Source organism: Zerene cesonia, chromosome 9, assembly GCF_012273895.1.
Source record: "Zerene cesonia ecotype Mississippi chromosome 9, Zerene_cesonia_1.1, whole genome shotgun sequence".
Lineage (NCBI taxonomy): Eukaryota > Metazoa > Arthropoda > Insecta > Lepidoptera > Pieridae > Zerene > Zerene cesonia.
Window position 1 is genome coordinate 4,665,392 of NC_052110.1, and position 14,832 is coordinate 4,680,223.

Below are 14,832 nucleotides of genomic sequence, written 5' to 3' on the forward strand. Positions count from 1 at the left end.
CTTCGCAAAGCTTCTGATCTGCACTTGAAAAAGAGAGCCTTTAACCAAGCCGCCAAATACTGCCATAAGGCACTCGGAAAGTCTCGATACGACCGAATTACGAAAATTGGTAAGGAACTAATATCCTACCCTTCGGGTAGTAAGGCTATCTGGTCTCTTGCCAAGATTGTCGAATCGAACTTCTGTCGCCCTTCCCTACTACCCTTACAAAAGTCTGATGGTTCGTTGGCACAAGGAAAAAGCTAATTTACTAGCATCATTTTTTGCTAAAAATTATTGTCTTGATCATGGAAATAAGTCTTCACCCGTCATTCCTCACTGTGGCTCATATATGTCTGATATTCACATTACACAAAAAACAGTTCTAAAAACCCTACGTAATCTAGACGTGAACAAATCCAGTGGACCCGATGGCTTGCCAGCGATAGTATTTAAGACCTGTGCACCAGAATTGTCTCCTGTGCTGACACGCCTTTACCGCCTTTGGTGAATGTGCACACGAACTCCACCATCTTATACCACCCTCACCTTTTCTTCACCGTTCATCCAGACGGGGAATGGGGGTTTCCATCCCTTCGAGTCGACATTCTTCATGTACGCACACAGCGTTTTGCGAATTCTTATCCGAACCGCGAAGGAATGGAACTCACTTCCACCGTCGGTGTTCCCGGATCACTACAATTTACAACTCTTCAAGTCCAGAGTGAATAGGTTCTCCTAGGCAGTCGTGCCCATTCATAGATCGCATCCCTGCTTAACATCAGGTAGGATAGCGGTCAAAGATCTGCCTATTAAGTATAAAAAAAGATTCTACCAAGCTGGCTAAGTTCAGGTTGGTAGATGTCATAACAACTTTTGATTATGTGATAGACCGATTTGCTGACGATGCTTTCCTTCATCGTTTGGAGCAGTGTTGATGTGAACAATATGCAGATAAATTGGAAAATAGATTTAATTTACAACCTCAATTCCTAATATTATTTATATACTATACTATTGTCATGAAAATTGGAAGTATAAAAACTTCAAGAATTAAGAAAAAAGAAGAACAAAACTTCTAACTTAGATTTGACTTTAAAATATGTTATCGTAAATATATTACAAGTGTGTAAAATCATTTTCTAAGAATAACGTATTAGTCAAATCATAATATTTATTTTCACAACTATGAATATAAGAAAAATCAACACGTATTGATGGTGTTAATAAAAATAAAAATGAATCTTTTATGATACTATTTTAATGTTTGAATTTTCGCGGGCACAAATCTTAAGAGCGACATATTTATGTCACGTGACTAAAATCGATCCAATGGTTGAGCGCGTCTCGGGTCCATTCAACTCGATTTCGGCCAGAGCGCTGGGGAGGGATACTTCACAACACCGATTCTATTCATACATGGGAAATATTTATGTATTTCTGTCTCTTTCGTACATATTGAGAAATAATTAAATGAATGGTGAACGAGTGAAATAGGAATATATTCGAGTGGAAATTATTATGGGCCAGGCCAGTCGCTATGTAGAATTTTTTGGTGTGGGTGTTTTGTCTCGCGATGTCAAACGCTTCAATGATTATTATTTTCAAGTGGATATAAAAATTAGTGCAAAACGTTGTTAAACTATATAATGTGTGTCGTATTATAGTATTCGTGAACATATTTCTTTGTAAAGTGAACAATCGAGTGCAGTGAAGGCAGATAATAATTTGGTGGGGGGGCTGTTAAAATACTACGATAGGATAGTAACAACGTTTTACTACTCAAGAGGTGTTCAGAGCGCTCATAAAATTTCTCATCTCGTTGCGAGCGCGATCCGGACTTCCATTTTGTTTTATTATGTGGTTTGGTTGTTTACGCTGTGCATCGTGTTCTTAACAATGGAAAGCGACGGTGAGTTGAGAAGGCGGTATAAGTCTTTAGTCTAGCTCATAACGAAACGTTGTCTGCGCATGTAGGCCGCACACGGCTGTAATTTTGCATCAGTGAATAAGTAATGGTATTCGATTTTGTGCACCGTGCGGCGCAGCCGTGGTATCGCCTGCTTGACTGTTGACGTCCATTATTAGTCATAGCTCATAGGTTCACGCGCTTCAGTGCTGTGTGTAGCACGAGTAAATATTCTAATTGATTTCGGTGAAAATCTAAGCATGCGCCTGTCATATGCAACCTGCCTACGTACGTACCTCGCGTCCCAATCGCTGTTATCAGCTGATTACACTACATAAATGCATTGGTTGCCTTGCAACTTGAATTGTTTATAAATAATTGTGGACAGCAATGATCCAGCTGCTGCACAATTGATTACTATGTAAGTGATTCAAGTAAAATGTCATATACTTTATCTTGTATGCTTATTTTGATTTTTGATGGAAATAGTACATAGTTGTGATGATATTAAAATCCATACTTATTCAATAAGTACATGTGGCGGAAACATATATCTAAACTAAGTTTTTAAGATTTTGCATGAATTTCCAAAAAAATTAAATCTAATTTATTGGTTATATGTAGTGCATGATGTAATTAAAATGCAACAAATATTGACCGAGTACATTTCATTCAAAGACTAGGAAATAAATGCCTCATTTACTTTGTGAGAGGATGTAACATGATTAATATAATTAGTTTTATGTATAATAATAGTATAATAATTGTGTGGCGTATCATTAGTATTTTATGTATTTATGATCTATGGCTTTATTTTAACACGAATATTGCTTGTTTTTCTATATAGTACTTATAGATTCTACTACCACAATATACAAAGAAATACAGTTAGACTGTGCTACTTCTTTCATTAAACTACGCTTCATTCTGTCATGTACCAAATTTGTGAAAATATCTCATTCTCGTCAATTAGTATTATAATCTTGATATGATTTATGTTAAAAGCCATAAATGATATAAATCTTTTCTACACACAAGGTCACCAATGTTTCTGTACAGAAAGGACCATTGTAGATTCTAAAATGGGATCAAATAACTTTAATTTCTTATTTAACACAAACTGTGTAAGTGGGTTGATACCTCACTGAATTAATTATTATGATATAAATCTATAAAAAACACAATTTAATTGAAAACTTCCAATACTCCTACACATGTACTGTAAAACAAGGGATCAAAATAATTATCTTATAGGTAGTATACCTATCTACTATATAGTAGTAACTAAAATTAGATATTCAAGGTTATAACCAATAACTAGAGGCTTGTATGTCAAATCAAATGTTTTTAAATTGTTTATTAATAGCGTTGAAGATTTTTTATTAAGATTTTATTGAAAAACCAAATAAATAGCCTTTTTTTTATTGGAAAGTGCTACCTTTATTTTAATGGCCAGTTTTATTTTATTGGGAAATATTTTACTATATTTCTTACATAAGATTAACTTGTTCAAAGTTCTTGTTTCACAGTGTTCGTAAGCAAATGCCTCAGAAATATGCACTGGTACATGCAGTAGGTCAGAAAATAGGTTGTTGACTATACATTCTGGTTTTTATTTATTAACTGATGATGATGCAGCTCGTGTATAAAAATATAGAAACATCTGTTTCAAGGTACTTTAACTGACAGAGATTAACTGGTGATCAGCCTGACTCCGCCCATGGAGTTGTTCCTTTTGTAGATTTTCAAAATTTCAACATCATTGTGCTGATCCGAATGAAGTCGAAACAAAAATTATTAAAATCTATTCAGCAATTCTAAAGTTTAGAGTGGTGTTATCAACATGACTTTCTTTTTTAAATATAATAATCAAAGAAGATTTATTATACTTGTGTTATAGATGTGTTTTGTAATACTAACTAAAATATTGCGATAAAGTTATTCAAAAATAACATTTGTTTCTGATCTTATCTTATAAAAACAATCAATTTTTTTACTCTATGGTTAATACTTGACTAAATTAGCATAATAATTAGATAACTGATAAGTCATTTCATTTCAAACTATTCATAAACTAAATTATTCAAATATGTCATATAAATCATTCTTTATATAAATAAACAATAGAAATTTCAAATATTACAATTCTCATTAGGTGTATCATATACTGTACTGTTTAATATTTAGTTAAATACATCAATCTGTTTTAAGTAATACATATTTGAATATAATCTTATAAACAGCAAATAAAAAAATAATTTAATATTTTTATATAAATCTAACTCTTTGCATAAAAATAATGCAATTTACAAATCTAATGAAAAAAAAGAAAGTGTTCTACGCAGTTGTATTGGAAGCCAAGTTATGTTAGATTTTTTAAATTACATTTTTAGTGTTTACTAATATTCTAGACAACAAATTATTAGCAACAATAAGTAAAATATAATTAATATTCTTCCAGTAATCTACAATTTGTATGAATTTAATCGAATTTTGTAAAAATTATATATAATGGTTTTTTATACCCAATTTGGGTATAATATTGAAATTCATTATTTACTCACAGGCTTTGTGCAACTTTTTATTCAAGGATTTCTTAAGATACCAATAAAAAAATTATGATCACATAACAAACTTCGCAGAAAGGAGATCTAAGTAATTTATTATTATTTTCTATGTGTAAATATATATGTAGTTGGATTGGGTATCGTATTTTTGTATTCATATATTTAAACTAAGCCCACATTACATGATGTATTTCAATGTACGTAATTTATTTATATAATGCATTATACGTGCACATTTAAATACAGCTAAAGCGCGGACAGGAAGTTGTTTCGTGCCACAAAGAATTCGCTTCAAGTTTTTTAGGACGAAGACAGGACATTTTTTGTCGTTTTGTGTGAAAGGGCTGTATACCAGACGCGCCAGCCATCTGGGAGAAAGTTGTAAGGATTAAGCTCCTCGCCTTTAAGTTACTGCTGAGCTCGAACGGAAATATGCATCATTGTTTTCCAGTCCTGGCGAGATTCTTTTTGAACGTCTCGAGTGATATGTTCAATTTATTAAAACGTTTAAATAATATGGGATTTTGCTGTTGTTTAGTATGTCACTAAAACGAAGTAGGATCTCATTTCGACTGATTGTTTTTTTTTTTTGTTTAATCGATCAATAACTCCGTGTGATATCAATGGATTGAACGGATGATTGTCAATCCAATCATCTTTTTCCGTTTAATAGGAAATTGTTATCATTATGGCCCTTTTAGGGCTAGGCACCCAGGGATGTCGTTGATATTTTTTGTAGAAAATAATAAATTTTGTTATTAATCTGAAACCATATGTATCATAAATCATTTATTTGAATACAATCTTATTACTGCTAATGGAAATCCATTAGATGGATGGATGAATTTTGCCTGAATTTTTCCATACATGTAAGTACATTACGTATAGTATTTCAAATCTCAGCATTAAAATCTTATATCTACGAGTATATTATGGAAAATATTCTGCACTGATGAAATATTATATTGTTTATTTATTTTCAATTGTTCAACTGGTACAGATTCGTATACAGATCTGACTAATGATTTGAATAATGATATGATATAGGGAAATTCGATGGTATGATCTTTCATTTTCGGTACACTAGATATCATGTTATTTTTATTATGTATTTGCTTAAATTCGTATGCAAGTAACAGTAACGCAGTAAGAGTCCTATATGTAAAATTTTAGTTTGGTTTTGAAATGAAGAGAAATTTACTTATCGTATTTTATGTTAGATATAGGTATAAGATAAACAGAAATATATCTTAATGGTATTCTAGATTTCGTCGAATAATGACTGCTGAAAACAAAAGTTTCAATAAAACTATATATTGAAAATTACATTGGGCGTTGCGTTTCTCAGAGGATGCAATTTTATTTGATGGATGTTTAGGATAACTAGAAGCTTAAATTCAAGTTTCTGGGGTCACGCGATCGTAGTGAAAAAAGATTTTTACGCGGTATCTCCTAAAGTAGAATAGCAATCTCACAGTAAATTAATTTCATGCAGTGAAAAATTATCGTTCAAAACCCCTCCATAACATTGCACTGTTGTAATTTTATTTCATGTACAAAATTTGTTTAAAATTTTAACTATATTCTGGTGTGTAAGTTCTTTATTTTTTATTTTACGGCATCTAGTAATACGAACTAAGTTGTTGAGGATTAAAATTGCTACATAGGATGTCTTGTGTGTCGGGTGAAATTTTTCTGTAGGATTACTAGTTTCGGAGTTTATCTCGTCAACACTTTTTTTTTGAATGGTGGCCGCGAGTCAAGGTCGGAGATCCCACAAGCTTGAAATTAAGTTACTACTAACCCCCCTCCCTGCACATCCATCAAATAAAGAGAAACGTCCTCTGAGAAACGCAAGCAACAATTCAATGGACTCAATCTTTTTTTTTTTTTTTTTTTTTTTTTTTTTTTTTTTTTTTTATGGCAGAGCAAGCAAAGGAGCAGGTGGGCCACCTGATGTTAAGTGGTCACCACCGCCCATAAACACTTGCAACACTAGAGGTGTTACAAGTGCTTTGCCGGCCTTTTAGGGACATATACGCTCTTTTCTTGAAGGCCCCAATGTCGTAATTGTTCGGGAACACCGTAGCTGGTAAATCGTTCCAAAGCTTCACCGTACGCGGAAAGAAGTTGCGGGTGAAGCGTACGGTGGTGGACCGCCAACCATCCAGATGGTGCGGATGGAATTGGTTTTTACGGCGGGTGGTCCGATGTTGGAACTGTGCGGCTGGTAAAATATTGAACAATTCCTCAGAGCACTCCCCATAGTACACTCTATATAAAATACAAAGAGACGAAACGTCTCTTCGTAAAGATAGAGAATCAAGCCTATCGGAAAGCTAAAAAGTCTTTTGCAAAAGACCTTTTAGCTGTTGATATTTGAAACAGTTTTCATCCAAATTAGTGGTTTAGTTTAATTAACCGTGAAGTCGGACTTTTGAATTTATTAAGTAGAATTTGTAATTTGTCAAACTGTCTTACTTGTAGGCTCTGACATATAATTGGATAATTGTCTTGATTTATTTTATTATTTATTTACACACGCACTTTTTCAAAGTAATTTATATATAAGTAGCTATATGATAAAAAAATATAACGTTAGTAATGTCGAAATCAAGAATTCCGATGCTAGGTGCGGTGTAGTAGGAGTGTCTTTAAACTAAATATAATACAGTATATTCGGATTTTCCAGAAATTTCTTTAAGAAGATCGGGTTTACCTCATTCCCTGTTTGGAGAAGCGGAAGTCCATTTAATTGTATGTTCTGGAATTCGTGACAATACGAAAAAAATGGCAGTACATAATGATAAATTTATAATTTCCCAAAGAAGACAATTTTGCAAAACATGTAATAAAGTATTGTTCTAATTTATTCGCTATCGCTTCGATATAGATACTTATTCAAAAGTAGTGAAGTCACAAAATATTTCGTAATTATAAAGAACATTTAACGACTATCAGAGACTGTTGAGCGCTAATTTGTATCCTAGATGGAATGCAACATATTCTGTTAATATTGTATCTTTCTCGTAGTGTTATTTTTTATCAAACGTCTGGTTTCATAAAAAAGGTTCATATAGATTACTTGGTAAAAGCTCAGACGCATTGTAGATGCTTATTTTATTTGTTGCACGTAACCAGACATTGTGAATCATCATTCATGAAAAACACGGTCACGTAATGGTTGTTTGATCTTACATTCAATTGTGAATGTAAATGTTATTGGATAGAGTTCTATTGATAAAGTTGATGGTCAATATTCAAAATGCACCTACGCTTAATATAACAGTAAATATATGAAATGTGGCCTTCAGAGAATTAGATATATATATTTTTAAATAGATAATATCCATTAGTCACATTAGGACCGTGATATCATACCACAAACTGGAGTTCACCTGATACAGTAGGTAGTCATTATTAAACAATTGATAAACCACATCTTGAGAACAAAAAGAAAAATATAAATCGTGCATTTGGAATTGGATTTAAGCATCCAATGTGTATAACAATCGAATAACTAATCTATTCTTATGAAGAATTATATATATTAAGAAGAAATAATAAATGAAAGATGTATCGTTCTTGTATTGGTGCAATTCGAATTGTAAAAATTAGGTTAGTGAATAGTAGGCGACCCATTATCGCACATCGCATAATTATCAGCCGCTCATTACCGCCACGGAACTGCTTTCGTCAGTCATTACGCTACTTTAATGTTCGCTGTTGTATCGCGTGGGCGTCAAGGCGTACGTTGTATACGTACTGTGCGTTCGTTATCTCCGTGCAAGTGTTTGACTAATGGGCTCTTTTAAGTGTGGATGTGGATTCATAACGCTACGCTCTGAACAAGGTCGTTGGGATTTAGAATGAACATGTTTGAACTTGCTTAGGTCGCTGTGAGTAGGTAATTATGAGCTAGAGTCGAGAGCTCTACTGTTTCATAAAGGTTTAAAGTCGCTTTATATCCTCGCTCATACATTGGATTAGTTATTTGTACGACTCTATATACCTGCTCTGCATTTAATAATCAACTATTTATTTACGCGTAGTGAATATAGCTATTTCGTGTCTATATGTTTTATCGTTTACAAACGTTACTTCGAGCTTGCAATTGAAATTATGTTAAAAGCAAGCAGTAAGCACTATTTTGCAATTTATTTACTAAACATTGACTACTTCCATATCTTCTTTAAACCTTAATTTAATACTAATAAGAAAATGTAGGTTGCCAGCTTAGTACTTACTTTGTAGTCAATATCACCAGCCTCTAGTAAATCTCTTCAGTAAAATGTTCGGAATAAAAAGTACGTTTATAGTTTACTAGCTGACCCGGCAAACGTTGTTTTGCCTTACTCTTATAATTTAGGGCTATGACAGTATTTCTGCACTATTAAATGGATGTTATTATACGTATAGACCTTCTTCTTGAATCACTCTTATCTATTAAAAAACCCCATCCAAGTCTGTTACGTGAGGCGGCGGAAAGCGACTTTGTTTTATACTACGTAGTGATATAAATAGTTGTATATAGTTGTAGGTAATAGTGTGTCATCATCAATACACATTTAACCAGAATCGATCTGCAAAATATCGTCATGGTTATTTCGAGTTTCATTCACTATCAACTGTACACATATAACGCTAAGATATTTCGCAGATAAACATTTTTAACAAGTCACAAACGCGTATGATATAGAGTTACCACATTTAGTATTATTAAAATAACACACTCCTATGTCGCGATTGGAGTATAATTAGATAGAACAAGATTACGTCGTTTGTAATTGGAATACGATTCATAAATAAATCTTAATTTGAATCCGCAATCTCGCAGTTTAAGTCTGTGTACTGTTTGTACATAAGAGCGAGGGGCATACAATATTAATTACCACGCCCCTATTGTCGGGAGAAAAAGACTAAAACAATTAGTGCTCAACTTCGCTCCAGGTTATTGATCGAGGCTAAGTCTATTTCTATTTAACCGAAAATAGCTGATCTGTTGCTGTGAATATAAATAAATATTAAATGCATCTTTGTTTTAAGTTTATACGCTGATTGCTCATGATTATATGTGAGCTTGTTTCAAACTGTATCATATCTAATTGCTGTTACTCATCGGGTTTCCTCTTTTTATAAAGAATAACGAGTTTCGTTGCCTATTATCTGGCGTGTAGTGGTGTAATTACCTAATAACTATAGTTGATAGAGATCTAAGTTGGCAAAATGGTAATAACTTTAATGATATAAGTTACTAGTTAGTTCTTGATATTTTATGGATTCCTGCAGTAAGTTCATATTTTGAATGTGTAATTATAATATTTATAGGGCGCTATACTTCAATGTTTATTGACAAGTGAAAAACAATGAATAATAATCCGAAATATATAATTTTTCTGATCTCCTTGCAATGATTTAGGACTATTACTATTATACACGAGCTATGAGATATGTAACTCTACTATTTTTAATTTGCCTTCAATTTCTGAACATAATGAGAATAATTTACTTTTTGTTTATATAGTTAATTTAATTCGAATTTAATTCGAATTTAATTTCATAAATAAATACGGATGTACGAGTAGGAGGAAAAAATAAGAACATTATCGTTTGTATAATTTTGCTCATAAATTCTTGCATGAGATACATAGTTGTTATAGTTTTAGTTGGTACTTTTTACTTATTGAGTTGCTGTTATTCAATATAAAACTGCAGAGGAAATTGGCCTAAACAAATAAAAAAGGCACACTTATTTATATGTGTTACACAGTTTACACTTACACACAAATATCATTTTCAACTATCGTTGGTAATGACATTCCATTTCTATGTAGCATTGAAAATATATCAGGGAAGTGTATTTTTAAATGTAGTATAATATATTTATCAGCTGGAAAATCCATTTGTACAAGTGAATTTTCCTCCTCCAATCTCAATAGCGAAATCACGAAAATTAGCCCCCCATTGTTAGCAACAGCCATACCCGGGAATTATGTTAACGCGAACGATTACGATATAAGTTAATTGCGTACAATTTTCAGGCGCAATGAGTGACCCGTGCTAGCGGTGATGCAGCGCGCTCCAGCGAGCGGCGCCGCGCAGCCGCAGTCGGCCCCGCGACACTACCGCTCGCACTCGCACCACTACCCGGATATCGATGATCAGGTAGGACGTGTGGCACTCGGGGGGGATGAGGACGACGAAAGCCGTCACTCCACACTCGCATACTGATACGTTTACACCATGAGGGAATATTTCCAAAACATCGCACAATTTTAATACCCTTCAATTAACAGTATACACATAACATGTTGTACTAATGAATAGACCTAAGACAATGCGTTTGTAATAGTTGAATAACCTCTCGCACTCGCAAGCACTATTCAGATACTGACAATTAGTTATGAGAATTGGTAAGGAAAAAGTGCACTAATAATTGGTTATAATTGGTTCATACTTTATGGTATCAGAGTCAAACTTACAATCAAATAATTGGTGCGGAAAAAGAGCACACTTAATTGGATGCAGTATCAAAGCAGTCGCACGAAATCCTCATTAACGAGACATTAAATTTATGATCAGATTTATAAATTATTATGCATAGTAGGTAGGTAAGGTTACATTGCTGTGATTTTATATGTAGAGTAGTCGGTTTTTTTTTTCGCTACATATTTGTTGACCGGTTTGAGCATTTGTTTTGGATGGAAAATGTTTATAAATTAATCACGATATAATTTGAGCTTCTTACACGGTTATATTGTATTACGATGTTAATACAATTGGTTATCCTAAAATCAACACAACAAATCAAATTCCATATTCGATTATTGAACTGGGCCATAAAAATAAATGGATCATTAAGATCCGTTCGGCCTTTCTTGAGATATAAGTGGTGTATGCCTAGATAGTTATTGAGCTTTCGCATTACTAACTGAACGGTAATTGAATCACACCTCATACGTACTTTATCTTTCATACTGTATTTCTTAACATAGAATGATGTTTATTGGAACATTCTATGAACTAGAATTTAGAATAGATACGCAATTTTGTACGCAATAATACTTTTAGCATGAACACTTTAGTTTTTAAATACATGAATATTATGTGCCTGTTTACGATAGGAGACGAATTGAATACGAATTAGTTTTCGTTTTCACCAATTCTGTACCATGCCACAAACCGCACTACCGGATAATGTAGGTATAATATAAATCATTTATACATTTAGTACGACGAGTATTTATCGAATATACTTAGCATAAAGTAATGATCGTTTAGCCTCCACTTGAGGAATATGTGATCATTAAGTATTGATTTTCCAATAGAATTAATTACCTTTTTATCGAAGCTCTATAAAAAGCGACTGTCGTAAGTACTCGTAGCAATTGTGTCTGCAAATTTTAACTGTCATGGTAATTTAAAATATACTTTTGATGATTGTGCAATTGTTAGGTAAGTATAGTGTATTTTGAGACAAGAATGTTAAGATTTTATGCTGTTTGTTGTTTAGTACGGCTAACAATAGTAGAAAAAAGAATATTCAAGTTAGGCTCGTAATAATCATGATATCAAAATGTATACTGTCCTCTATTACTGATGAATATCTATTACTGTTTTTAAATAATCCATCCATCATTGCTATGCAGTACCTACAATGACACCAACTTTAAATTGTTTAAACTATACAATTGAATCGGACATCAACATATTTTGTTTGTTCCTAGAATAATAATATGTCCTAATTATTTTATATCTTTACAGATCCCGGCGTCAGTAATCAGTAGTGTGGGAACGGTCAGTTTATCTCAATCGACGACCAATCCGACGCCGAACATTACAATGGCTAATCCAACTAATCCAACCAACACGAACAACAACCAAACACCCGCACAACAGACGCCCACGCAGGCGCCCATCAGAACCTTGCCCAAGAAAAGGAAAATAGACCCTTCGGAACTAGAGGAGATTGAACGGAATTGCATGAACCATATTCCTGAAAGGAATCATGTTCCCGTATCAGCGCCGCCTCCCGTCGAATACACGCCATCGACGTACCCATCCATACTCCAACCATCACCAATAGTTCACCGCTCGTCACCCCACGAGTTGAAATCAACAGAATACATTCACTACCCCAACATTGATCTGTCGGAGTGGAGAGATCACAGAGTGCTAGCGAAGCAGCGCGGTATCTACACCCCGGGAGTGATACGTCAAGCGGAAGGTTGCAAAGTGATCGTCGAGTTGGACGGACAGGAGAATGAGCCCGTGGAGTACAGTGATATATTCGGTGCGAACAAGTACGACGTGATTAGTGACGCTAGCCCCCAGTTGAGCCATTTGTCTATTGGCTCCGCGTGTGTTGTGAGAACCGATTCGAGCCGGGAAAGTGTGCAAAATGTGTTTGTGGAAGGGTTTGTGTTCGAAGTGCATAACTCGCCGATTAGGATCCGTGTGAGGGTGAGTTTTATTCAATCTTGTGTGGAGAGTCACTGTGCTGCCTCTTAGGTTGAATGTAGGAGTGTACTACATTATATTAGAGATACAACTCGCAAATGCGAATTATGTGGAGCTCTAAACAAGTTTTACTCGAGCAGGAAAAAGGGTTCGACATTCCTTTGAATGTATTGATGTGCTGAATGTGAATTTTTATAAAAATTAAAACCTTTATTATATTATTTAAAAACACTTTGGAGAAAATTCTTTTGAGTTTATAAGAAGAGGAACGTTTTTCTCTTTTAAATGGAGGATATGATGAATGGAGATGAATAATATAAAAGAAAATTTTGTTTAAATATCGTAATATTGCTTGTTTGCTTGAGTCGTTCTATCATGATAATTTTTTTAAACACGATACTTTATAAAATATTATTTAAAGGTAATATTTAAATGTTCAGCTATGCTTATAACTTTGTCGATTTATCATCTGGGGTTCAGAGTTTTACCAATCTACTCTTTAAAAGAAGTTGTTTAGTGAATGATAAAAATTGATGTCAATAAATCCCATTTAAAAAGACACTATATTTTATACTTATCTTATTAACAGTTTTAGGAATATGTCTAAAATCCAACATTTTTTTTTACATTAAGAAACATAAAAGGATTCCCATCATATAATTTTACATTCACCCAATTGAAGTTGTAAAAAATAGTTATAGTATACAACTTGATGCATTAATGTTATTATATCTGTTAAATTGTATATAGTGGTTATACATGTAGTTATATATTCATAGTCACCAATACACATAACACGTCGCACACAACAGGTGATAGAAGGCGAGAACATGTCAAAGGACACGGTGGAAGTGAAGCGAGCGGACATCCGGCTGCTGCAGCCGCCGTGGGCGGACGAGCTGGAGGACGCGGGCTCGCACGCCGCGTCCGCTATGATGCCGCAGCATATGCGCGTGCACCCGATCGCCACTGTGCCGGTGAGTGGGGGTTTAGCGGACTCATGTTCGTGGTTTGGACAATTTGTAAACGTAGACAGAAAAAAGTTACTCACAATTCAAGTTTCCTTTATACTGCATACCACATTTTCTAGTATTATTTTGTATAGATCCCATTTTGATCTTTTTTTACTATCTAGTATATACGAGTATGTATAGTCTATGCTTTGTAACTACCACGCCGATTTATAAGTATTCGAATGACAACCTTAACTGCTTTATGATATATAAATAAATGGCTGTACGCCCTGGCTCCGCCCGGATAGTCATTTATCGTTATAGAAATAATGTAATGTATCCTATCTTTTAAGTTGGATTAAACTGCACATGGTGTGCAAATTCGATTAAAATCGGTTGAGTTGTTTGTGAGTCCATCGCGGATAAACAACGTGACATGTAATCTATATATATTAAGATATTAAAAAAAAAACACCATACATTTTGATCGATATCCCTTATATTTTTGAGAATTACATTATTTCCTCCTATTATTGATGATTTATCATTAAAGCTATATGGTTTCCATACGTTTCCAGTACTCGATGGGCGAGCACTTTGTGACGTCATCGCCCATGGCCGGCGCGGGCCAGGTGGTGACCGTCGGCGCTCTGTCCAACGGCTCTCGGCCTTTCGACGACTACGGCGAGAGCGATGATGACCTGCCGAGGGAGGACATCATGTTCCCCACGGATGCGTCGCATATGGGTCAGTTTGAGTTAGGAAATTTTGTGATTGTATTGAAGGGGTGGGCTTGGTAATTTATTTGGGTTGGATTTATTAAGTATATTAAAAAAGTGGGGTTGTCCAAACCCTTGGTTTGTTAGTATAAGTATTCAATGCATGTTTTACTATTGTGATTCGATAATAAATGGCGTTAAGCGCTTGCATCGCGCTGAGGTATTTTTTTTGTAACTTGATATGT

General features: G+C 34.2%; 1 protein-coding gene across 1 annotated transcript in view; it reads left to right on the forward strand.

The window, feature by feature from the left end:
• Window positions 1-1,382: 1,382 nt before the first annotated feature.
• The window catches only part of LOC119829170, a 34,343-nt gene continuing 20,893 nt past the window's right edge, over window positions 1,383-14,832 (forward strand). The window contains exons 1-5 of the mRNA XM_038351572.1: window positions 1,383-1,891; window positions 10,497-10,620; window positions 12,220-12,918; window positions 13,728-13,892; window positions 14,447-14,615. Of these exons, the coding sequence (XP_038207500.1) occupies window positions 10,525-10,620; window positions 12,220-12,918; window positions 13,728-13,892; window positions 14,447-14,615 (1,129 nt within the window). The 5' untranslated portion in view covers window positions 1,383-1,891; window positions 10,497-10,524. The remainder of the gene's footprint in view (window positions 1,892-10,496; window positions 10,621-12,219; window positions 12,919-13,727; window positions 13,893-14,446; window positions 14,616-14,832) is intronic.